Raw genomic sequence first — 23,975 nt, forward strand, 5'->3', positions numbered from 1 at the left:
GATTTTCGTGCAGGATACTGTACATGAAGGACATCAACAATCAAAGTAAACTATGCAGCAAAAATTGTTTTGATCTATCTTCTCCTATCATCAGTGCCATCATCACTCAGAGGTTGATTTTGCCAATCACTGCCAGCTTTGACCAAAGACTACGAAAGTAGTCATAGATGGGTTGCATCGTTCAATGCTTGAAAAAAAAAAAAAAAACACAGAAATGCTGTATGTCGTACACAAGGGCGACGGAATCCACAAAATACGTTGCAAGTTGGCGACGACTGAGACCAGGTTGCTTTTGTCTGCAGGATTTAGAATTTTGTTAATGTTGTGACAACTAGATGTCGTTGGCTGAAATCAATGGGTAAGCGGATCGGATAGCAAACGTGGTTTCCTAATAGTTTTTTTAAGGTTCAATAATGAAAGTTATGTGTACTTTTGTTGGACGAAACTAATTGATCCTATTCAACAATCAGATGAAGGTCAAGCGGGTGTTTTCTAGTATAAATATGAGATTGGGTTAGCTTACAGGACCCACTAACATACAAGCAATTGTATAGTTTTCGTTGTGTCGACAATGATTCACAGCCTGAGTGTTTGCTACACACATTCAAAGGGAAACAATGAATCCATTTTCGTGGTTGCAGCTGATGGCTGAAACAAAAAAAGTACGTCAAATAAGTGATGCATAGCGATTACTTAGGGAAATTATTATTAAAGATCATGACGTTCAGCTTTACCGATTGGTGGGTGGAAAACGGCTATCAAACCAAAATCTGAAATAGAGAAAAATCTTCAATGCACATAAGTTTAAATGCCTAATTGTATGAAAAGAATGTACGTCAGTCTGCTAGCATATTCAGAAATATAGGACGACAAATAATGCAGGCGTTTGGGAGATATAAGGCCCACATGTCTATGGCACACACTAATGATACATGTCTCATGTCAACATTAATACATGAAATACGTAGAGAAAACAAGAGCAATATGTTGCTATTCTTGATACAGTAGCTCTGGAAATGATTGTATAGAATCGGCTCCTAGCTCTGTTGATTAAGACTGACAGGTCAAGGGGGTTGAACGTTCAGTAAAAGCCCAATCGGTCAAGGTATTTGAGATTGATGGGACTCGAATCGTCGTAGAGAGCGGGCGCCGTGAATAGGATGGATATTGTACCGCACAACGAGGCCGCCGTGAAAACCCACAAAAAGAAACGATCCAAAACCATAGCGATGAAACCCCAATCGTTATCTTCCTGAAACAAAAGCCCAAAGAAGATATAAAGCAGGTTAGATAACGTTCATCAAAATATCAAAAGTAAATTGTTACCAACATGTTCAATAAATCTCAATTTTTAATGGAGAGGTTCCTCTCAACATTCTGTAATGGGTTAAGCTTATGAAGAGGATTGGAAAAGGAGCTTAAAAAGACATCAATCACATACATCATTCAAACTTTTCAGTTCCCACTTCTTTTCCCAGTCTTTTGTTCTCCAAAACACAACGAAATTGTCGACATTTGACTTGTCGTTTGACATGGTTGCCTTCAAAAATGGAAACTCATATTTTCTCTTGTTAGCATATCGATCACGAAAATAGTAAACGGACGCAGCAGCTGCAGCAGCGGCTGAGGCGGCGGCGGCTGCTGCCTGGTGAAGTGAAATATTTGCCAAAGCATAGCTGCCGCTGAGAAAAGTGTTGCCCTATCACCGGCTGGATGTATTGATCGCGAAAGGGATTTCGTCTACACGTCTTACACCAACACACTGCTTCTCGGCGCGGTGCAAGTAGAGCAAACGAAGCGTGGGACGCTGAACCAACGGGGAAAAATCTCACCGAAAGTGCAGCGGCAATAGGCCACACCGCCAAATAGGCAAAAAAACAAAAAAAAAAAAGGAAAAAGAAAAGAAAAAAGAGAGCCGACTGAGAACAGACAACACAGTGGCTGTAGTGTGTGCAATGGACCGCCGGGTGTAGCGCAATGGACTGAGGCGGAGTGATAGCTCGAGAGGAGGGAAGACGAAAAAGAAGAAAACACTCGAGAAAATACAGCAACATAACAAAAGACACGAGGTTAGCTATAGAATAAGATTTAACTACTACTCCCCATAATGCTATTAAGTACAAAAGAGTAGGGCGGAGGACGCGTGCCAGATGACGAAATTGACTAACAGCCTGGAAGGCAGACGGTATCTTGCAGTAACCATGCTTCTGCTTCTGCTGCGTGCTGCGTGCGCCATGTCCGAAAAGGTCTAAATTTCCTTCTCTGTAAATATATTTACCAGTTATCTCTTTCACAATTGCAGCAGTTCTGGGCCTTGAGAGCAACCCAGAAAATATCCGCCTTCAACTGGTCTGACACAAGAGCCTATGGGGCCAGAATGCAGCCCGCTCTGCTTTTAACTGACGATGACCGCCGTGTCACAAACCGCCCTTCCGCAATTGTTCCAGGGTCACATTAGATGGTATATTCTAGTAGCCTATAGCATTGTGCTGCTGGGGATATTCTGGACAACGGCACGGAGATGAAACCTATTTATACAAAAGGATTCAATACTCGTATAAATCCTAGCGAGACACACTTGGAAATAAAAAGGGTCTGGAAAGCAGTGCAATATTATATGGCCTATAGTTTCTATCTTTTGATTACGCCCTTTTCTTCGTCTCCCTTTTTGTTATAAAAAGGCCTATTCTTCTTCTTCTTTGCGTTCAGGATATAAGCAATAGACTAGATAGTCGAAACATGTCCCGCTTTTTTGGCCATTTATCTTTTCACTATATTGCATCTCTTCTTTTTCATAGACTTACGAGAGGGTCTCCACAGAGGGTTGTGCTTACTACTACATGTTAAACTATTAAAGAGGGTTTTTTTTTTTTTTTTTTTTTTTTTTTTTAAAGATTTGTGTGTTATTGCCTATGGTGCGTTTCTTCCATCCTATTCGAACTCGAGAGATGGCTTAAACCATTTTACCACCTACCCCCCACGGTCGCAGCCGATCGATGCAATATTCAAATAGTGGCTTATTTACACATTCAGAGTGGCTCGCCGCATAACAAATGAAATAAATCCAATCGACTTCACTGTAGCCCTAAATCCATCATCTCATTTTCAAAAAGGGAGCCTACGCATAAATAGATGAAGCAAGCAAATGCTATAATGTAAAGTGAGGGCAACAATGAATGAAATCAAAAATTACCTCATCGTATTCGTCGGCGCGTTTCATATGATTCTGTATAAACTGGACATCTCGGATGGCTTTTTGCAATTCCAGCGGAAAACGTTTGGGAATGCGCTGACTAGGTCGATGAAATTCTTGACGACGTCGTCTCATTTGTAAGCTGTTACGGCCACTACCATCATCATCATCATGGGGGCACGTCATCACGGTGCGTGTAACGCAATCACGGCCCGTTGCCATGGTGAATGCTCCGCCACTGGTATGAGCAGAAGCCTGGCAGCAGGACCGTAGACTGCTATCATCATCATCCTCACTGGTACTAGAACGCCGTGAGGTAATATGTGGATATGTCAGTGAAGAAGCAGAAGGAGGAGGAGGAGGAAGAGGAAGTTGAGTCGGTAGGAATGAAAGGGGTGGCGGAGGCGGTGGATATAAAGGCATGGTCGTTATGATGGAAATGGGAGATGATGGCGTCTGTGGCGGTGGAGGAAGTCGAGATGCGCATAGCGGATATTGTTGTTGTTGCTGCTGCTGTTGGTAATAACGATCTTGCTGCTGCTGCTGTTGAACCGAATTGTAGTTGATAATTTCACAGAGCAACTGCGAACCGAAATGAAATGGAGATGCAGATCGTGACCAGCGTCGAATGGCTGGCGACGATGACGTCATTCGGACTGGTGCAGTTGGTGGATGACCCGCACTGCTGTCTTGCAACATTAGACTTGATGAAATTCCTGCTGTTGCCTGTATTTCAAATTGTATTTTAATTCGCAGAATTAGTTCATAAAACGCTGGAAAATAAAGGGTTTTCAAGCTTTAAAAAATGACAACGAAACAGAGAATTGACCTCGACGGTCGGCGTATTTGGAGACGAGGCGCAATCTTCCGTCTGTTTCGGTATTCGCATCAAAAGCATTTTGGGTAGCTGTTGGATAAAAAAACGTCTAACCCACGGCGAAATTTTGTGAGTCGACGGTTTACGGTAGCGCACGTTCAAGATGACGATTGTGATGAGGACCGACAGTCCGACCAAACACATGGTGAAAAGAAGATATTTGCCGAGTAAGGGCATGGCAAGTGACGTTGATGGGATGATTTCCGACATGAGAAGGAAAAACATGGTTTGCGACAGTAAAGTGGTGATGCAAAGAGCCACTTTCTCCCCAGAGTCTGCCGGCAGATAGAAAGTCAACACCGACAGACACGAGATGCCCACGCAGGGGATAATCAAATTCACCGTGTAAAACAGCGTCTTCCGTCTCAAAGTTATGTTGAAGAAAATGTCTAGGTCAAATTTACCAGAAAAATTAAATGCAAACTTTTTATCACTAAATCTCGTTTTCGAAAACGAGAAATTAAATTATTACCGGCAAAAAACTCGTCGGGACAGCAGTCGTACTTTTTGGCGTGACGTTCAGCTGGAACGTCAAGAATGTCCCACTCACCACTGGGATAGTAATCCTTCAAGTTCATGCCAATTTCAACTAAATTTTCGTCTGGAGAGTGGAGATGCTTGAGATCCATCTGCAAAACAATCAATAGATATACATTTGCAAGTGCTCTTCAAAAGGCGACTGTTATGCCATTCATTAGAGTGAAAATAATTTATAGTTTCCTCATTATGAACTATAGTGGTCTCACTCGACCCACTTCGATTTACATCCGCAATGTTCCATGAATTACAGTCTAAGCTTGTACAAGAGCTTATACACCCACACATAGACGCAGACAGACTCTCGAGTGGTTTGCGTGAGGGAGCAAAAAAGCATTAAGCTATTTTAATAAAGCCCAAATCTTTCAAAAATCTTCTTTCTAAAACAATGAACTTACGGCCACTATTTTCGCCACTGACTGGATATTCATTTCGTCTTAGGCTCGCCATTTTTAGTTCGATACGGAATGCTACAAAGTCGGAATATAAAATCCAACGGAAAGAGACTAGGTATTAAAACTGAATTTCACTGGCTGCAGGCTTATGTTAAATACCAAGCAATGCCAACATTTGGCCGAGACTCTTCACCACGTGCAAACGCATCAAAGCGAAAACGCAGCAAAACAAACAGAGCGAAATGAACTTTCCGGGCACAAGAGTCCCAAGTGACTTGAAATAATCAGGCTTATAAGTTATTCCAAGAACGACACTCGTCGGTATCCCTAGCTGTGGAAGATCCCTGGTAATCATTATTTCCAGCTCGCTTTCTTTTATAGCTCTTGACTATCCGGATAATTTCTCCTCATTACACAGCAGCAACGCTGATTGAAATTCTTTTTAAATGTAGATGGCCCGACACACAGTGGATCATTAAATAAAGCTCTGCTAAGATTTGCATAGACTCATTAAATATGCGACTGAATGACCCACAATGACAAGAGCAACACAATGAAAAGATCAATCGACTTACTTGAAGACCACTGTAGGACCACGAACCGAATTTCATGAAGCATGTCTGGGTATCAAAAGGGAAGTAGCGGACGTCGATTTCGCAGTACGACTTGAATATTGCTGGAGGATTCCTAGAGGACAAGAAACATCACCAGATCAATAGATTCCATTTGTGGCATTACGAAAACAAATAAAACTGGCTGGCTGGGGTGTTGGACAGAAATTTAATGAGCCCCGAGTCAGCGCATTTGACACGAACATGAGCACTTACCATTTGACGTGGCCGTCGCTGTGCAGAATAGCTTTCGTCATGGTTGTTACCGCATACTCACCGTCAGCGCTGTCAAAATGCAAGAAAGAAAAAATAGTTTTCTCCTCTATGCCTTGCAGTCGATAGAACATTTATGGACCTACACAACTGGAAATGCACTAGTAGTCTGACTCTTAATGGATTACTCGTTGCATGTAATCAAATTAACTTTACATTGCTCTTTATTCGTGCTTATCACGTACTTGTTATAAAGAACGATATCCGGCAACCAGATGTGCTCTGATGGAACCATAAGCTCACGAACGCCTCCATACTCTTCCGGGTCCCAAGTCAACTTTGCGTCTATCCATTCCTTTAGAAAACGAAAACATTACTAATATATTAAATTTCCCCATTAACACTCGAACAGTATTATTTAAGCTTTTGGGCGATCCAAAAGATTAAATAAACGCAAAAAAGAGGCAGACATGGTAAGGGCCTTGCAATCTATTACAAAGACTAAAAGCAATTAGGAAACAGCTGACGGAGTACTCACATGTTCGACCCAGACGTTGGTGGTGAGAATTTGGTTCTTTAAATCCTACACATACGAGGAGATGACGAAAATAGAAGAGAAAAAAAGAAAACGTATTACAGGTCTGACAGGAGAAATAATTTATAAAGAACCGTTTTACTTTCCAGTTATACACATCTATATGCGAGCGCTTTTTTCTTTTCCTCTCGGTCTTTCGATCGATTTTGTCAACAACAAAGCTTTTGCCTACAACTTGAGGGGGTTAGAAGGACTACACACTTCTTTGCAGCACCAATCGCCGATTTGTTGACAATATATTTGGGCTTATAGGATCCCTGTGGGAAAGAGCAATCTTGTTTTCCCCCATCCCGAGGCAACCCTTCGAGATTTTCTCTTTTTCTTCCGTCTTCTGCCTTCTTTTTTACATCATATTGCAGCAGCTGGTATTGAAAAAGAGGCAATGCATGTGTTGATTTACAACAAATTGCGCTACGATCGAGACTCCTACTTGACACTAGAGCAGATTTTCCTTTTAAAAGAGGGATGATAAAGTCAAGAACATACCAAGTCAATGAGCTGAGTGAGGTGGAGACCTAGACCGACAGTGACCACTTGTGAATTGTTGCTCACGGGTCGAATGAGTCGGTTGTAATGACTTAACAAGTCGTCGTACAGGCGCTTTGCATCCGGATTGGCTTCGACTCCAGGCATTATGCTGACACAACTTTGATGTAAAAGTGGAAAGAGAAGTACCAGTCGAATGGCAAAGATGATGCTAGAGCCGATCCCGTTGTTCATCTTGAAGTTGAAGGTCATAACTTGTATATATTAAAAAAAGAATAATAATAATAGTAGACTATGGTGAAATAGCAGTTGCACCAACACTTGAGCCAACTGTTGTTGAAAGTCCAAATCAAACTATTCCAAATTCTACTTGTTTACAATTAAGGCAAAAGCTAATACTTGGCTCAACTGTTTAAATGAAAACAGCGAGAACGCGCCAGGTGGTCATCCTGAACACGAATGTTTACAACTTTTGCAACGCCCAGCATGTCATCTATTTCCACAGTTGGGCATAAATGTTGTCTCTTTTCTGTTTGGTTGACGTCGTCCCGCCTTCATCGTGGAACTTGCGCAGTAGTCAACAGCAACGAACAACATGACAAACAATAGAAATGTTTTGGCGGTCAACCAAACCAATCATTCGTGTTTCCAGTCTTTCATGTCGAGGTCAATTAACGAATCTATAATCTTCACGAGAATTTCTACGGCAACTGCTATTACTGGAGACTTTGCCCACTCTTCTGTCATAGCTTGTTCTTATCTTGAAGTATCCAACTCACTTTGCCTTGCATACCTTTTCAATACGGTAATCCCTACAACACCACGTGTCTACTGCTGAAGATGGCAAGGGAGACTTGTTTCTACGTCGACAATCCTAATAGTGAAACATAAAATAAGATCAGAGACAATGTATCTTATTAATTATTTGGTATTACCTTTCGGTTTACAAACGTTTCTTTTTACAGCTGCATTCTAAAAATTTCACCCAAACTACTTCATAAACATAATATTCCATTAATGTACTCTGCAACCCACATATATTCTTGATTTACAAAAACCAACATGTGTTGCAGAAAATACAAAATATATATCTTTATTTATATAAATCAAATCAATATTTCCAAGAATTATAATACTAAAGAAAGATTATCTTAACTATTGCGCACCAACTGATGAAATGAACATTGAAAAGTCAATGCACTTAAGACATGTTTTTTTCTGTTTTCAAGAAATTAAAAATGCCTATGAGATCTTCACAGTTCATCATTTTTTTAACTTGTTGTGAACACAGACCTTTTAAATTAATGTCTCCCATCTCATATCATTGTTTTCCAGCACTGAACATGTTGAGCAATAGTAGGTGACTAGCAGAAAAACCTATTTCAGGTTTAGAACTATTTGTATCTCATCAAGACATGACAAAATGATTCAAACAATTTCATTTGGTCATGTATCACAGGTAAGAAGTTCATTAATCATTTACTTCATATGTACCATCAACAGTTCTGGTTACGGCATAAAAGTAGGCCTATCCAGCACTTCCCAGAGCAAGTGGTAATATTAGGCTCATCATTACTTGCTCGTTTGGTTTCTGTTATGATATATAAGGGTATTTAAGTGTTACTTACTCTCTTTGTTGAACTAGAATGTAAAATAACCTTGACAAAACATTCAGACTGGCCATTTTGCTTTGACAACAGCAACATCTAGTAATTATACCAGTTATTTTGTATTGTCAAGGATATAAAGAAATAGTATTTTCAATCAATGATCATAGTTACCTGAACAACCAGAATGCTATTTCAACCAACTGGTGGGTTACAGCAATTGAAAAACAGTTTTTGCCACGACATGGCCAAGTGAGAAGTGTCATGGCCGACAAAAAACCACGCTACATTTTGGAATTTCAGGGTGGGAAACAAATGTGTCGGTCAATCAAAAACAAGGCTAATGTTCACAGCTTTGCAATAAAAATTTACGTCAAGAACAAGACGAGATAAATAAGAACCAAAAAAAACCGTTTTGAAATGAAAAGTCACTAATGCCTAAATGTATTCAACAATTAAATTAAGTTACCTTCCTTGGAAAGAAAATTTTGCCATATCACATCAGACACTGGGACCTAGGGCTCGGCCCCGATTACCTGAACCCCAAAAAACCACACCGACCTATCCAAAAAATGGCCGATCGGTTGCGATTCGGGTAGGTAGTTTTCAAGCGGTTCAGTTCGGTTCAAAATACCCGGTGAAACCGATAGACCCGGCGCCATCTTGAAAAAATGGTGGATGCGTGGCGCCAAATGACAAAACCATGAAAAATACGATGAATTATCCTAATTTTAAGCTTAAATAAAATTTCTGGGTAAGAATCGGGGCAAAAGTCGGGTAATCGGGTCAGAAAGCAGTGTAATCGGAATAAAAAAAACGTGTTTTGGAACCGATTAACTTCTTTCCCTTGAACCGGTTTCACCCGGAAGTCGACCCACATACCCATGGGAAACAAAAAAGGCCACCCAAACCCGATAGAACCGCACCGAAAACTGAAACGACCTAACCGATCGACGCGGGACCGAGCCCTACTGGGACCTGGTGTTTTCTCGGTCATGATTGAAAGTTTGAAGCACGCGAAATCGTGAACTACTGATCAATTAGTATGTCGATCATTCCACGTGCAACACATATTCGTGATACTAAAGCCACCTGGTGTTAAAAAATTTTCTTCCCTGACATTTGATTCTCATATTGTACACACAAGAAAAAGAAAAAAAAATTTTTTCTCAATTTTTGTTGTTACTAATACTTATTTTCTTTTCTTTCTCTCTTTCTTCGTTATTTATCGAATAAAACCAATTTAATTGCTAACACAAAAGTAAACCGTGTAAAATACGTCAAAGGTGCAATCCTACCATTTCAGACATTTACCATTTAACTAGACAAAAACGACTCGCCAACGCGAGCTTTAATAACCATGGTTGTATTTTAAAGTTCTGCGTGTATCAACAGGCTTATCTCTGTTTGTCAAACTTGCCTCGGTTTTTTCTGAACGCGGGACCTGATTTGCCTTTCTTGTTTTTGTTGCCCATTTTCTTTCCTCCTTTTTTAGGTCGATTAAGATCCCTCATCCATCGATCTCGAGACATTTCCCATTGAAGCTGTTTCACTGAAGCCTTGTCTTTATTAGCCAAAGCCTCTGTCGTTCCTGCAGTATTGAGACCAGTCCCAGCGTTGGCTTCAAGGATGGCGGCAAAGTCTTCGGCAGCGACAAAGTCGTTACCATTAGCATTGAATAAATCCCGACTGCGTTTCTTTTTGCTGCTGCTCGGTTGAGCACCAAAAGCGAAATCTAAATCGTCAATATCCTCGTCAACAGCCCTCTTTTTGGATTTGGATTTGCTTGGCGGTGGAGCACTGGGCTCATCGTCATCGTCATCATCACCGTCATCATCATCGTCTTCTATAAAAAATTATGATACTTTAGAAGTTATTATAATAAATAAATTGATATCAAGATAAAAACCCACCGTCAGAAAATGCAACATCTTCTTCCCGGAATCCACCTTCTTCTAGATCATCCTCTCCAAAGTCCTCATCTTCGTCCTCAACATCTGATGCATTGCTACCATCGATCATGTCATCGAAGTCTTTAAACGCATCTTGGAACTCTTTGTCATTGTCGAAATCTTCTTCAGAATCAACTTCAGCATCCTGCAAATCATCTTCGCCCTCTCCGTCAACTTCCTCGTCGTCTTCATCTTCGCCATCTTTATCGCCCTTCTTCTTTTTCTTGTCAATCTTGGATTTTGGTTTCATATCGGACGCAAAGTCAGTATTTTCGGCCAGGTATTGTTCAAACTCTTCGCTAGCGACACTTTCATGATCGCTGTCGTCATCGTCACTATCCTTTTCAACACGAGAACCCTTAGAGATGCGCTGTTTGAAGTACCTAAGAGAAAAGATATCAACGTGAAAATGGCAGAGACACGTCAAATATCATGCGAGAAAACTTACTGATACAAGAACATTTCGTCGGCAGGAATGCTACTCTTGGGCTGTTTGGCAAATTCTTTGCTGTCAACTGCCATTGCCCTGACACCACGCGGAACATATATAGTCCTTTTGCCTAACACTCGCCTGCAAATACAAAAAACATAACAGAAGAATTGGCTAAAACTTAGGAAAGGATTTTACCGTTGGGCAGGTAATTTGGCCTGGGCAGCTGAAACTAGTTTGGGGTTCCTAAAGACGAAACGATCCAAGAACCGGGGTAAAGTGAAGTCCTGCAACGGGTCGCCTGTGTACTCAATTGGCGTACCTTCGACAATCGTCTTAGCAAACAATGCAACCTAATAAGGGCGAGAAACAAAACAAATGATTTCATTTGTTTGTTCAAAGGGGAAAACCAACAAGATGTAAACTTACTGAAGGATGAAAGTGATTCGTCAACAAATTGATTTCCCACATCCCACCGGACATCTCAGCTCGAGCATACATTGGATTGCGAGCGAAAGGATCATATGCTAATTTAGACTTCAGTTTCGAATGAGAACCTTTTCTGTGAACCCATGTGGATGTTACAGTTTGTTCATCGTTTCCTTCACGGGTTGCATCTTCCTTAGCCGCATCTTCTTCTTCGTCATCATTATCAACGTCTTTGTAATGCTCTTCGTCGTCGTCATCTTCCTCCACGTATTCTTTTGTTATGATGTCTTTTGGGAAATTCTGCAACTGTGGACGGGACTTGATCAACTCTGACACAAGATAAAGAAGAGCGCACGCCAACTGAGGCGGACATGCAAGGCAAACTTGCAAAATTCTTTTGACAAATGTTCGCAGACGAGGGAGCGATTCGTCTCGCTTCAAAGCACGATAGAGCAAGTTCAAGAACATGGACTGCTTCGCTGAAAGTCCAACATCAGGATCAAAAAGCTTTCGGAATAAAACCGAATAAAATCTGAAATGCCATTTAGAAGGTTATTATTAGAATTCAGCTGTCGGAAATACACTTAGCAGATGATGTACCTGTCGGAATTGCTCTTATCGATGTCAACAATTTGGTCGAGAATGCAAAGAACTTGCGTCGCTAAAGAGAATCGAACCATATGGACCAGCTTAAACAGGGTATCGACGTGACCATCAAGTGGTCCTCCAGAGATAGCGACAGTTTTTGAATAAGGATAGGCTCTCTTTAACCCAGTCAAAAGGGCTGCCATAAGTTTAGAATCAACTTCACCCTGGATCGAAAATACATAAACGTTTGTTTTAAATGTTAAGAAGTAGCAATTCGAGAATAGGCCCACACCTTTTTCACGCATGCCTTGAAGAACGTAACATAAATGATAATGAGTTTGGTAGCTAGAAGTACATCATCCGAATCCAGAAGAATTTGCGAAAGAAAGCACAAGGCATAATATTGTGCTTTCGTATTAATATTAGAACGATAAAGGAGGCGTTCCACTTCAGCCACTACGACCAACTTCATCTGAGGATGTTGCTGAAGTAACCGTTCCATTTGTCCGACGGTGGAGGTTGCTACTGCTCGAGTAGGATCACCCACTTTGTTGACAAGTCTAGACAAAAGACCTTGCTCTTGTTCAGGGCTATAGGCCAAAAGAGTAGCAATTGCTGCTATGCCTTTACGACGTGTGGTATCAACAGCATCTTTCAATAGTCCATCCAAAGCTATGAAGAACTGGTTGTAGCAGTCTTTCAATTGATGCTCAAAGGACCATAGCGCCAATAGCTCTTTGCGTTCACGCGGTGTCACCGTCGAGAGGGCACTGATAGGCTTCTTGTTCATGAGAAAAAGTTTGGCGTTCGGATTGAGAACTCTTCCTTCTGTGAATAGTCGTATCAAAGCATCTAATGAGACCATGCATTCTCTTCTTCCCTTGACATCCAGTAGAGAGATGAGAAACTTCAGCGAAGGTAAGTTATGGACAGGTGATTCCTGGAGTAATAAGGTGTGGGCGGCAATCTTGTCCGCAAAGGCTCCTGACTTCAACACCGTCTGAATCCATTTGGTTTCCGACCTATCGGATCCCACTGCTCGAACTATTAAAGAAAATAACTATTGGTTATGTACCATAGAATAGTGTTTAATCTTCTTTTTTTGGGGGGGTGGGGTGGGCGAGAGGGTATCACCTTTCTGGTAGTTGGATGCATCTTCTTCTAAATATCTTTTGCCTTCTCCCTCACATTTATTTACTTCTTCTGTGGCAACTTCCCGAACAGCTTTCAATGGTTTATCCTGCTGATACCAGGGAACATCTGGTTTAATAAGTAAATGATACCATGCATCGTCACTCTCTGGTATTTTTTCTTCCAATTTGCCTCCAGAAGACTTAGATATGTAGTCTTCATCAAAAACTATTTTCTTGTTCTGATTATGTGAAACTCCAATTGGGGGTATGATCAAAACTTCATTGTTTGATGAGGTTTTGCCCAATTGTAAATTATCAAATATTATTTTTTTGTTTTGTGCTGGTTGCTTGAAAGTACTGGTACTGTCAGATACCTCTCCGACTGCACTCTTTCTATTTTCGAACTTGTTTTGCTTGAATTCCTGATACTTAGCTTTAACAGGTTTTCTGTTTGAATTATTTTCCGAATTCGGACCAGGCCCTTCTGGCGAATTTTGGTTTGACACTTTTTTCAATTTTGTCCTTTTTTCTCTTTGGTTTTCCGGAATTTCCAAAGTGTTAGGATTGATGCTGTCCAGCCCTAACTGCTTGATGAAATCTTGGATCTACAAACAGCAGAGTAACTTACGCACTGTTAGCATATCTTATTAAGACGAGAAAAATTTGAAGATACCTCTTCTGTGTCATTGTCACCCAAAATTTTCTCTTCTTCCACTTCGGCAGGAGCTTTTACTTGTCGTTTTTTCATTCTTTGTTTCGACATGAATTAAACACGTGTTGTCAATTACTTAAATTGAATGCGCCGACGTCTGCTTCGAGATTGCCGCATTTGCCAAAATTGCAAAGGATTTCAATTTGTATTCTTTATACTGAAAGCCTTGGACGTTTATGTTTCCGTAAACTTGATAAATTTGACACACGTATGTGATAATAGTTTAACATTTATGCTTAAATTATTTAAATCGTTACAGTCTGGCAACATTATTTCCAGCGAACGGTGGAAAGTTTTTCGACTAAAATGCGAAACTCAGTGCGGTACCCAATACATAGGTATTTGCGGTTTAGGTGTATAGACGCAAAAAATGCTAAACTGCAAAACCTTTTTCTAAAAGAATTCCTCGAAAGTAGGCAAAAGGTTAATATGAAAACTCTCTTTTGTTTTTCAATTCACCACTGTTCTATTTGATTATTAATTTATTAAGACAACAAAAGATAAGAAAATTCCTTCTCCTTTAAGTCACCCTTGTGGGAATGACTCCAAATCGTTTAGCCAATTCGTCCTTTGATAGAAAAACCACTGGAATTCTGATCTTAATCGCACTAGGGTACTTAATAAGCAAGTTTACATTTCCCAGTCTATTTATACTACCATCATCCAATCTCACACCAATAACCTCGCACTTTAATTTTGGGGTCACACGAATCGTCTCTACAAGCACAGGATCCTTTCCTTTTTTCTCGTAATAAAATTTGTAGCCTAAACACATTGGTGTGGCAATAAATTAACTGTAATACTGTATATTGACATTTAATTCTTTTCATTGAATGAGTTGAGCCAATTAAATTCAAAATTCATTAGCGCTTCCAGTTTCAGTGTTTTCGTAAAAAAGGCTTCAAATTTTCTTCCCTAGACAACATTGGTCTTAATTTTAGAGCCCACTCCGAAAGGGCCGTTCCGCATTGAGTTTCACGTTTTAGTCGAATATTGTTTTGCGTTTCGCTTTCGCCTTTTAGGCACACCCGCCTATTTTGACATTTCTTTAGGGACAAACACCAAAAATATTGGAACGAAATGAAATTCATGTCTTTCTAATTGTCAGGGTACTAGAATTGGTTCTAGTAATCGTCAGTTGTCGGCCTTCGATATCACTGTACAAAACTATTTAAGTTGAACTTTTCTTGGTTTCCCTGTTACTTATCTGTTCGCCCTCGATGCAGTTTCTTATCGGGAGAACAGTTTGTCGGCAGTTTTACTATCCACTGAGTCGTGGTCTTACGCTGTCATCCAAAAAAAAGTCGCAAATGAGTCAACAAGTTATTACGTTAGCAGTGGAAAATGCCAACTACTTTCTGAAGGACACTAGTAAGTCTGGTAAAGCACTCTGTGTTGGTTTTCAACAATTAGCAGAACAATGCCAGGAAGTTACTCCATTGTTGGACAAAATTACACGAGAAGCTCCCAAATTTGATCTAGATGCAGAAACCCCAGGAAATGGATATAGGAGCTTTATAATCATATTTGGTGCTTTATTCAAACGATGCTCATCTCTCTGTGATCTGGTTAAAAGTCAGAGATCCCAAGCTGTGTTCAACCTGTACAAATATTCTTACATTCAAGATCTCAAGTCCTGGAATGAAATGCTTGTGTCACTGAACACTTTTCTGGAACATCTCAATACTTTGTTGGAATGGAATGAGAAGGACCATGTTCGTTCCCTGTTTCCATCTGAAGCTCACTCTTCGCAAGAGTTACTCGATAAAGCAAGAACCATTGAATCATACAGTTTTTATGGCCGTCATGCAGCTTTCCAATATTGCAACTCCATAGAGAGTGTTCTGAAGGGTCTCTTGACAATCATGGCAGGCTACAGTGATTATTACTTTAGCACGTCTCCTCATCTCTGGCGCGTTGCTAAGAGCCTTTTCATGAGCACGCAGTATACTCTTGATGCTGAACATCGCGCAAGACGGATAGTCCACGCATCTCAGTATGCAACCGTGGATTTTTGCAAATCATTTTGGTTTCTAGCTGAATCGGATCTGATGAAAAAAGTACCTGACCGTATGTGCCCTGCAATCCGAGTTAATCAACTCATTCTCATCCCACCTGAGCCACTCCAGATCGACTCCATGAAATATAAACCTGTTAATATACCTGTACCCAGCGCTCACGGACCAACAGCGCCTGTTCAAGTTCGTTTGCTGAGTGCCAAAGGCCGACCTGGAATGCCGGGGCAAAACGATTATTCAGAAGCGACTGTCTCTGACAGCTTGGTCATACACTGCCATGGGGGAGGATTTGTTGCCCAGAGCTCTCAATCGCATGAAACAGTAAGATGTTTTATTCGTTTTTGTTTTTAAATCTGGCATGTAATAGCTAATGCATTTGTTTTATCAACTTAGTACTTACGGCATTGGGCTGTTGCTTTAGATGTTCCCATACTTTCGATTGACTACTCACTGGCACCAGAATATCCTTTTCCTCGTCAGTTGCAAGAAATACTTTACGTTTACGCTTGGATACAGCGTAATCCAAGCGTAGCTGGCACAACAGCGAAAAAAATTATATTTGCTGGTATATATTCTATTGGTGCATCATTCATTTAAAAAGTTTGATAATTTGGTGGTTTTTCATTATTAGGCGATTCAGCGGGTGCTAATTTAATGCTAGGTGTAACTTTATGGGTTTCGGATTTGAACTTACGTCTTCCTGACGGTATCTTTTTGGCTTATGTTCCATTGTTGGTCCAGTTTGAACCTTCGCCGTCTCGGCTTCTCTGTCTGTTGGATCCGTTATTGCCTTTTGGATTCATGATGCGATGCCTCAGCGGTAAAGTTTAAAGAAAGATTGTGTTCCTTGCAAGTTAACCGTATTTTTTCAATGTAAAATTTTATAGCTTATGCTGGCCAGCCAGATATGTTGGCTCAGTCCAGCAGCAGGTACAGCGAAACTGACGGCAAAGTCAAGGAAATTGTAAAGAAAATCGACTCTTCCACGTCGTCGCAGGACGCAAGTGAACACCCTGCTAAACATAATACGGTTCTTGGTATAAAGATATATATATTTTTTTCGGTTTACCTTGTTTTTCTAAATAACGTTGTTTGCACAGAACCTGAACTTCTGGATCGACTGAAGGCGCATAGCCCTGTAGACGAGCTGGACATGTTTCGCGTCTCTAGCACTCCATTAATGTCTCCATTTTTGGCGTCAGACAGTGCCCTTAAGAAACTTCCTCCTATAAGCCTTCTTGTAAGTTTTCTGCTGAACCTCTAAACAGATTCATTATTTTCTTAAATTATTTTACTTACTAGACATTTTCTTTAGTCGATCGAGCTCGATCCTTGTCTAGATGATTCTGTCGAGTTCGCAAAAAGGTGCCGTCGCTTAGGTTGTGATATTCGCCTCGATATCCTTCCAGGATTACCACACGGGTTTCTCAATTTCGCTTTGGTATTGAGTCAAATTTAACAGCTTTGATATTCTTTGAAAATGTTTTCCTTTCATCTTTTAGCTAAGCCGGGAAGCAAAGGAAGGATCGAAGCTGTGTGTCAAAAGAATTCGCGAACTGTTCAAAAAGTGTAGCGATGCAGCCCTATAAAGGGAAATAAGCTGCGATGCTAGTTGTTTCTATCTCTTGGTAGTTTGCTTACTTTTTTCTTTCCTACTAGTCCTGATGTTCGCTTTTTGTAAACTCGACTTACGTGCGTGCCCAAACCGGAATATTTTTCGCCATAATAACGTGATATGGTGTCAAAGGATGAAACAATTAAGTTTACAACGACGAAACGGTTCTGAAAAATTATATTTTTTTTTAGTAACCCCCCGTAGAAACCTACAATAAACATTAGCGTTCTGGATTGACCATGTGTATTGAAGTTAATTATCCTTAAATTCTCAGTTTTATTTTCTTGTTGTCTTGTTTGTTTCACACAAGAGAGTCACAAAGTTTGTGGTTCAATAGCACATTTGCCACTAGAGGGCCGCAAAGTTTGCGATGCAATAGATTTTACCTTAACCTTATTCTGCGTCTATGCGTCTCTAGTGCAAAAGCATAATCGCCCTTTAAACACACTCAATCATTTGCAAACCAAATATAAGCATTGGGTTGATACAAAAACCTCTACCTGGTAATAAATTGCATTCATAGAGCATTCGACAAGACCGAGATACGGGCTTTACTGTACAATCGATGCGCTGCTGTTGTTATCAACTTGGAAGAAATAGCCTACGCAGAAGAACACTGGCGGAAAACTTGCCAATCGAAAAGAAAGTGACGTGGGACGTGATCATTGTATTAAACATTTTAATTTTCCATTTAGTACAGCAGCTACCTGTTACATTTTCCTCAAATCTGACGTGACAATTAACAAGTTGTTTCAGTAGTCGAACTTTGTCGAAAATGAAGTAATGTGGATTAGAGTCGTAGCTCGCCGCATTGGTATCGCATTGGACTGCGATGCCAAGGGTAAGCTGGCCCTGGGATCAAATCCGGTGGGCCCGAGTTCCCGACGACTGGGCCTTAAACAAGAAACCCTGGCGATCAGGGGCTTCTTTCAACAACTTTTAGTTAAATTGGTTTTGTCTAAAATTTAATTTTAAGAATTTTGAACCTAGCCAGCGATTTTTTTGTGCAAAATCCATTTCTTAAGGAAAGTTTTTGCTTGTTCAGGGGTCGCCTACTCTTTTCCAGGGTAAGCCTCGGGAAATATGTCCGTATTTGCCTTTTTTTTCTATTTGCTTGATTTGCGTAAATTTCCTTAATTTATAGTTTTTCCAAAAATACTGTAAATTTCCGCAATTTCCCTTTTTTCCCGCGATTTTTACTATCACCCACTGGATAAACCAAGAGAAAATGGAATCAAATTGAAGAAAATGATTTCATTTGATTTTATTTTTAATATCAAGCCACATTTATTGTAAAAAATTGGGGTAGGCGGGCAGAATAAATATAATCGGGGTTGTAATCGGGGCAATCGGGTCGAAATAATCGATCGATTAGGTTTTACTATAAATTGATTAGTTGCAGTTATCGGGTTGCGCGTACCCTGATTTAGTCCCGAAAGCCCCACCCCGATGCCCCGAAATGTGAACCCCGATTGGCCAAAAAGCGCCCCGATATGCTCGTGGTTGATCCCTAGTTGTTATATCTTAGTAGTTTAATGATAGTGATCATATGCAACGCCAGATTTAGTCTATTTTTCCTCAAAAGACAGAAAACGTCAAATTCTAGATTTTTCATAGCGCCATTTTCAAGTATTTACGTCGTCTGCTATATTAAATATCTAGCGACTACAGAGATGCCAAATAGCTACACAACAAAGGAATGCTACCAAATAATGGCGTTTTGTAGGGATCGGCCCCGATTAGCCAAAATCGGGTTAACTGCCCCGACCATCCCAGAAAAGGGCAATCGGGGCTGAATCGGGGTGCCACTTCGTCAACCGGGGCGGAGCAAAAATCGAGGTTAACCCGCTTACCCCGACGGCATTTGCAAAAATGGCGCCTGAATTCAAACTACGAATTTGGGTCGGGTTTTTTTATCGGGGCAACCGGGGAGAACTCCCCGTTTTTCATCATAATAATTGATTTCGACTCGATCGATTATGTTTTTACGTCGATCGATTGAATACAATCGGGGTTGCATCCCCAATTAGGCACCCCGATTGAGATTGGGATTAAAAATTTTTCACCCTGAGCCCCGAACGCCCCGCCCTAAGACCCGAATTTCGAAACCCGATTGGTAAAATGTGCCCCGATCGGATCGGGGCCAATCCCTATTTCTACCTCTTTTCCGCTTTTTCTCAAGCGGTGAACCTCGAGAAATAGAGTCGGTGACCTCTCGGTTGTTCCAGAGTTACCACTTGCCTCATGGTTCATTAATGTGATGGAATTTGGATGCTTTTATTAGCTGTTGATTATTACATTATAAAATTATTGTGATGTGCTTACGGTTGAGGAGTTATAGCGGAGGTTGCCAACTCGAAAAAAAAAATATTCTTACACCCCAATATTTTCAAGCAAATAATATGAAAAATAAAAAAAAATATAAAAAAATATAAAAAAATATATATATATTTGAAAAATGAAAAATCCGCAATAGTTGTACTTAATATATGGAAATTCTTATAGGGGTAGCGCTTTGCCCCGCGCCAATCGGGGAGCTTTTTAGTCGATCCGGTGCGGGGATAATCTTAATCGGGGAAGGGATTTCGGTGCTCGGTGTGGTGGATTCGGTGCTCTGTGCCTTCCCCGATTTCAATCCCCGATTTCAATCCGCTTGAAGATTTCATTTTTTTGCATTTGAAAAAAAACATTTCAAGCTTATCACTATAACTTTTGATAACATCACGCGAGCTCAGAAACATAGATCCGTTCGTAGACATACTTGAATCAATACTATTATTACGTAACAATACACACCCAAATGTTAACTAAAGATGTTTAGTAAAGTATTTATAAAATAAATTTTACTCGGAGAACAATAGAAAAACAATACTGAATTAAACTTTACTTTTTTAATGTATTGCTGAATAGTAAGGTAAATAGTAATTTTAGTTTATTTAACTTAATTAAAAATTGAATTAACTAAATTCAATGACATAAATATAAACATTCAAATAACAGCAAGATTTGAACGACAAGCCTTAAGCTTAGTAATCCAGTGCTATATAGCTGAACAATTATACAATTCTAACTATAACAATTGTATAAACAAACCTTAAAATATTATCATTTAATAACAGATAAAAATACTAAATCCATTCTAACTAATAATCTAACTAACTGGTTTACTTTAAAGATAGAAAACTGATTTTAACTAAATAAAATTATTGAAGTACAACTAAACTACATGTTTGTCAGACTAGATATAGAAATACTACTACTACACTTTACTAAATTTATACTAAACTATTTTCCTACACTTTAGTTTTTTAAGTATAATAATTATTGAATAGTTAAGTATAAAGTAACTTAAATTTTCATAAACAGTCTTTTAATAACATTAACTAAAATATGGAACTTTTCTTAGATTTGTACCATAGACCATACACGCAGCAAGCCTGTGCTATACCACTAAGCTACCCAATACTAAATTCGAAATTTTTTTTGCAGATTATATTCACCATTTAATTAAAATTACCATTTAATGACGGCAACATTGCCTTAAATGTTTGGCAACATTGTGATTCTAAAATAACTAGAATTCTGTCAACCAGTAGAAGCAGAACAGTTCAGTGTATTTTTGTCGCTGAATTTAGTACCAGTAAAGTAAATACAAAGTAACTTTGGTCGGGAAAAATAGACGTTATCCATCTAATTGTAACCGTGGCAGCGGGCGCGATGCGCCCGTCTGCCGAAAGACGTCACCGTTGATTTTTTTCGTTCACGTAAATTGTGAATCTGACTCTAGGGCTTCATCGGGAAGGAGGAGGGGAGCTCGGCATGCAAATATTTTCAAAGGGCGGCTAACGGTTGAGGAGTTATAGCTAATTTTCATATTTAACCGCATTTGCTAACTTTTGCATGCATTTTAATATTTAAATATCAAAGATTCGTGAGAAATAAACATTTTACTACAGTGAGAACTTAGGAAAACTTATGCAAAATAGCTAACTTTTGAACCATACATCGTAGAGCAACGGGAATGGTCTAGATCGACGCAGAATATCAAAATTAGTCGAAATAACATCATTTTAAAACTTGTTTGTGTGAAATTTTGGAGAAAAAGAGATAAAACCGATAAATGTGATTTTTAGGAGGAGGGGATCGGTTGTGTTGGAATAAGGATAATTGTAAACGCGGCAGCGGGCGCGAAGCGCCCGTCTGCCGCAAGACGTCACCGTTGATTATTTTGGTTCAGGTAAATTGTGAATCTGACTCTAGGGCTTCATCGGGAAGGAGGAGGGGAGCTCGGCATGCAAATATTTTCAAAGGGCGGCTAACGGTTGAGGAGTTATAGCTAATTTTCATATTTAACCGCATTTGCTAACTTTTGCATGCATTTTAATATTTAAATATCAAAGATTCGTGAGAAATAAACATTTTACTACAGTGAGAACTTAGGAAACTTATGCAAAATAGCTAACTTTTGAACCATACATCGTAGAGCAACGGGAATGGTCTAGATCGACGCAGAATATCAAAATTAGTCGAAATAACATCATTTTAAAACTTGTTTGTGTGAAATTTTGGAGAAAAAGAGATAAAACCGATAAATGTGATTTTTAGGAGGAGGGGATCGGTTGTGTTGGAATAAGGATAATTGTAAACGCGGCAGCGGGCGCGAAGCGCCCGTCTGCCGCAAGACGTCACCGTTGATTATTTTGGTTCAGGTAAATTGTGAATCTGACTCTAGGGCTTCATCGGGAAGGAGGAGGGGAGCTCGGCATGCAAATATTTTCAAAGGGCGGCTAACGGTTGAGGAGTTATAGCTAATTTTCATATTTAACCGCATTTGCTAACTTTTGCATGCATTTTAATATTTAAATATCAAAGATTCGTGAGAAATAAACATTTTACTACAGTGAGAACTTAGGAAACTTATGCAAAATAGCTAACTTTTGAACCATACATCGTAGAGCAACGGGAATGGTCTAGATCGACGCAGAATATCAAAATTAGTCGAAATAACATCATTTTAAAACTTGTTTGTGTGAAATTTTGGAGAAAAAGAGATAAAACCGATAAATGTGATTTTTAGGAGGAGGGGATCGGTTGTGTTGGAATAAGGATAATTGTAAACGCGGCAGCGGGCGCGAAGCGCCCGTCTGCCGCAAGACGTCACCGTTGATTATTTTGGTTCAGGTAAATTGTGAATCTGACTCTAGGGCTTCATCGGGAAGGAGGAGGGGAGCTCGGCATGCAAATATTTTCAAAGGGCGGCTAACGGTTGAGGAGTTATAGCTAATTTTCATATTTAACCGCATTTGCTAACTTTTGCATGCATTTTAATATTTAAATATCAAAGATTCGTGAGAAATAAACATTTTACTACAGTGAGAACTTAGGAAACTTATGCAAAATAGCTAACTTTTGAACCATACATCGTAGAGCAACGGGAATGGTCTAGATCGACGCAGAATATCAAAATTAGTCGAAATAACATCATTTTAAAACTTGGTTTGTGTGAAATTTTGGAGAAAAAGAGATAAAACCGATAAATGTGATTTTTAGGAGGAGGGGATCGGTTGTGTTGGAATAAGGATAATTGTAAACGCGGCAGCGGGCGCGAAGCGCCCGTCTGCCGCAAGACGTCACCGTTGATTATTTTGGTTCAGGTAAATTGTGAATCTGACTCTAGGGCTTCATCGGGAAGGAGGAGGGGAGCTCGGCATGCAAATATTTTCAAAGGGCGGCTAACGGTTGAGGAGTTATAGCTAATTTTCATATTTAACCGCATTTGCTAACTTTTGCATGCATTTTAATATTTAAATATCAAAGATTCGTGAGAAATAAACATTTTACTACAGTGAGAACTTAGGAAACTTATGCAAAATAGCTAACTTTTGAACCATACATCGTAGAGCAACGGGAATGGTCTAGATCGACGCAGAATATCAAAATTAGTCGAAATAACATCATTTTAAAACTTGGTTTGTGTGAAATTTTGGAGAAAAAGAGATAAAACCGATAAATGTGATTTTTAGGAGGAGGGGATCGGTTGTGTTGGAATAAGGATAATTGTAAACGCGGCAGCGGGCGCGAAGCGCCCGTCTGCCGCAAGACGTCACCGTTGATTATTTTGGTTCAGGTAAATTGTGAATCTGACTCTAGGGCTTCATCGGGAAGGAGGAGGGGAGCTCGGCATGCAAATATTTTCAAAGGGCGGCTAACGGTTGAGGAGTTATAGCTAATTTTCATATTTAACCGCATTTGCTAACTTTTGCATGCATTTTAATATTTAAATATCAAAGATTCGTGAGAAATAAACATTTTACTACAGTGAGAACTTAGGAAACTTATGCAAAATAGCTAACTTTTGAACCATACATCGTAGAGCAACGGGAATGGTCTAGATCGACGCAGAATATCAAAATTAGTCGAAATAACATCATTTTAAAACTTGTTTGTGTGAAATTTTGGAGAAAAAGAGATAAAACCGATAAATGTGATTTTTAGGAGGAGGGGATCGGTTGTGTTGGAATAAGGATAATTGTAAACGCGGCAGCGGGCGCGAAGCGCCCGTCTGCCGCAAGACGTCACCGTTG

General features: G+C 39.8%; 3 protein-coding genes across 12 annotated transcripts; 1 reads left to right on the top strand and 2 right to left on the bottom strand.

Annotated features, from left to right (window-relative positions):
* Positions 1-205: 205 nt before the first annotated feature.
* On the bottom strand, positions 206-9,706 carry LOC116918166 (acetylcholine receptor subunit alpha-L1). Of its 9 annotated transcripts, none has more exons than XM_045167863.1 (15): positions 8,984-9,706; positions 8,689-8,798; positions 8,566-8,613; positions 7,843-8,498; positions 7,701-7,781; positions 6,908-7,161; positions 6,504-6,783; positions 6,365-6,409; positions 6,072-6,181; positions 5,830-5,898; positions 5,578-5,689; positions 4,543-4,699; positions 4,023-4,459; positions 3,194-3,919; positions 206-1,248 (listed from the first exon to the last, which is right to left on the bottom strand). In XM_045167863.1, the coding sequence occupies exons 9-15, from the start codon at positions 6,119-6,121 to the stop codon at positions 1,051-1,053; spliced, it is 1,749 nt and encodes a 582-aa protein (XP_045023798.1). In that variant the 5' UTR covers positions 6,122-6,181; positions 6,365-6,409; positions 6,504-6,783; positions 6,908-7,161; positions 7,701-7,781; positions 7,843-8,498; positions 8,566-8,613; positions 8,689-8,798; positions 8,984-9,706; the 3' UTR covers positions 206-1,050. The 9 variants fall into 9 exon arrangements, 7 of the variants coding, with proteins under 7 accessions (XP_045023798.1, XP_032779675.2, XP_045023796.1 ...); XR_006642254.1 differs by lacking the exon at positions 6,504-6,783 and having other exon boundaries at positions 472-648; positions 735-1,248; XR_006642255.1 differs by lacking the exon at positions 6,504-6,783 and adding an exon at positions 2,279-2,528 and having other exon boundaries at positions 1,124-1,252.
* Positions 9,707-9,864: 158 nt separating this feature from the next.
* On the bottom strand, positions 9,865-13,938 carry LOC116918164 (CCAAT/enhancer-binding protein zeta). Its single transcript, XM_032923782.2, has 9 exons — positions 13,720-13,938; positions 13,048-13,651; positions 12,206-12,957; positions 11,926-12,137; positions 11,326-11,857; positions 11,095-11,249; positions 10,915-11,037; positions 10,428-10,849; positions 9,865-10,360 (listed from the first exon to the last, which is right to left on the bottom strand). The coding sequence occupies exons 1-9, from the start codon at positions 13,807-13,809 to the stop codon at positions 9,912-9,914; spliced, it is 3,339 nt and encodes a 1,112-aa protein (XP_032779673.2). The 5' UTR covers positions 13,810-13,938; the 3' UTR covers positions 9,865-9,911.
* An 825-nt stretch (positions 13,939-14,763) lies between these two features.
* On the top strand, positions 14,764-17,628 carry LOC116918167 (hormone-sensitive lipase). 2 transcript variants are annotated; one of them, XR_006642256.1, is made up of 7 exons: positions 14,764-16,097; positions 16,170-16,341; positions 16,408-16,596; positions 16,664-16,813; positions 16,877-17,016; positions 17,079-17,217; positions 17,279-17,628. XR_006642256.1 is itself a non-coding variant. In XM_032923791.2 (7 exons), the coding sequence occupies exons 1-7, from the start codon at positions 14,979-14,981 to the stop codon at positions 17,363-17,365; spliced, it is 1,983 nt and encodes a 660-aa protein (XP_032779682.1). In that variant the 5' UTR covers positions 14,765-14,978; the 3' UTR covers positions 17,366-17,628. The 2 variants fall into 2 exon arrangements, 1 of the variants encoding a protein (XP_032779682.1); XM_032923791.2 differs by having other exon boundaries at positions 14,765-16,097; positions 17,092-17,217.
* Positions 17,629-23,975: the final 6,347 nt, after the last annotated feature.

Source organism: Daphnia magna, unplaced genomic scaffold (genome assembly GCF_020631705.1).
Source record: "Daphnia magna isolate NIES unplaced genomic scaffold, ASM2063170v1.1 Dm_contigs343, whole genome shotgun sequence".
Taxonomy (NCBI): domain Eukaryota; kingdom Metazoa; phylum Arthropoda; class Branchiopoda; order Diplostraca; family Daphniidae; genus Daphnia; species Daphnia magna.

Coding starts and splice junctions, on each gene's coding strand:
- LOC116918167 (XM_032923791.2), top strand. CDS start 14,979: ATGCAGTTTCTTATCGGGAGAACAGTTTGTCGGCAGTTTTACTATCCA. Junction 16,814..16,876: donor TAAACATAATACGGTTCTTG/GTATAAAGATAT, acceptor TTGTTTGCACAG/AACCTGAACTTCTGGATCGA. Junction 17,218..17,278: donor GGTTTCTCAATTTCGCTTTG/GTATTGAGTCAA, acceptor TTCATCTTTTAG/CTAAGCCGGGAAGCAAAGGA.
- LOC116918164 (XM_032923782.2), bottom strand. CDS start 13,809: ATGTCGAAACAAAGAATGAAAAAACGACAAGTAAAAGCTCCTGCCGAA. Junction 11,038..11,094: donor GCCAAATTACCTGCCCAACG/GTAAAATCCTTT, acceptor TTGTATTTGCAG/GCGAGTGTTAGGCAAAAGGA. Junction 10,850..10,914: donor GACGAAATGTTCTTGTATCA/GTAAGTTTTCTC, acceptor CTTTTCTCTTAG/GTACTTCAAACAGCGCATCT.
- LOC116918166 (XM_032923784.2), bottom strand. CDS start 7,159: ATGACCTTCAACTTCAAGATGAACAACGGGATCGGCTCTAGCATCATC. Junction 5,690..5,829: donor AGCGACGGCCACGTCAAATG/GTAAGTGCTCAT, acceptor CTTGTCCTCTAG/GAATCCTCCAGCAATATTCA. Junction 1,249..3,193: donor GCGCCGACGAATACGATGAG/GTAATTTTTGAT, acceptor TGTTTCAGGAAG/ATAACGATTGGGGTTTCATC.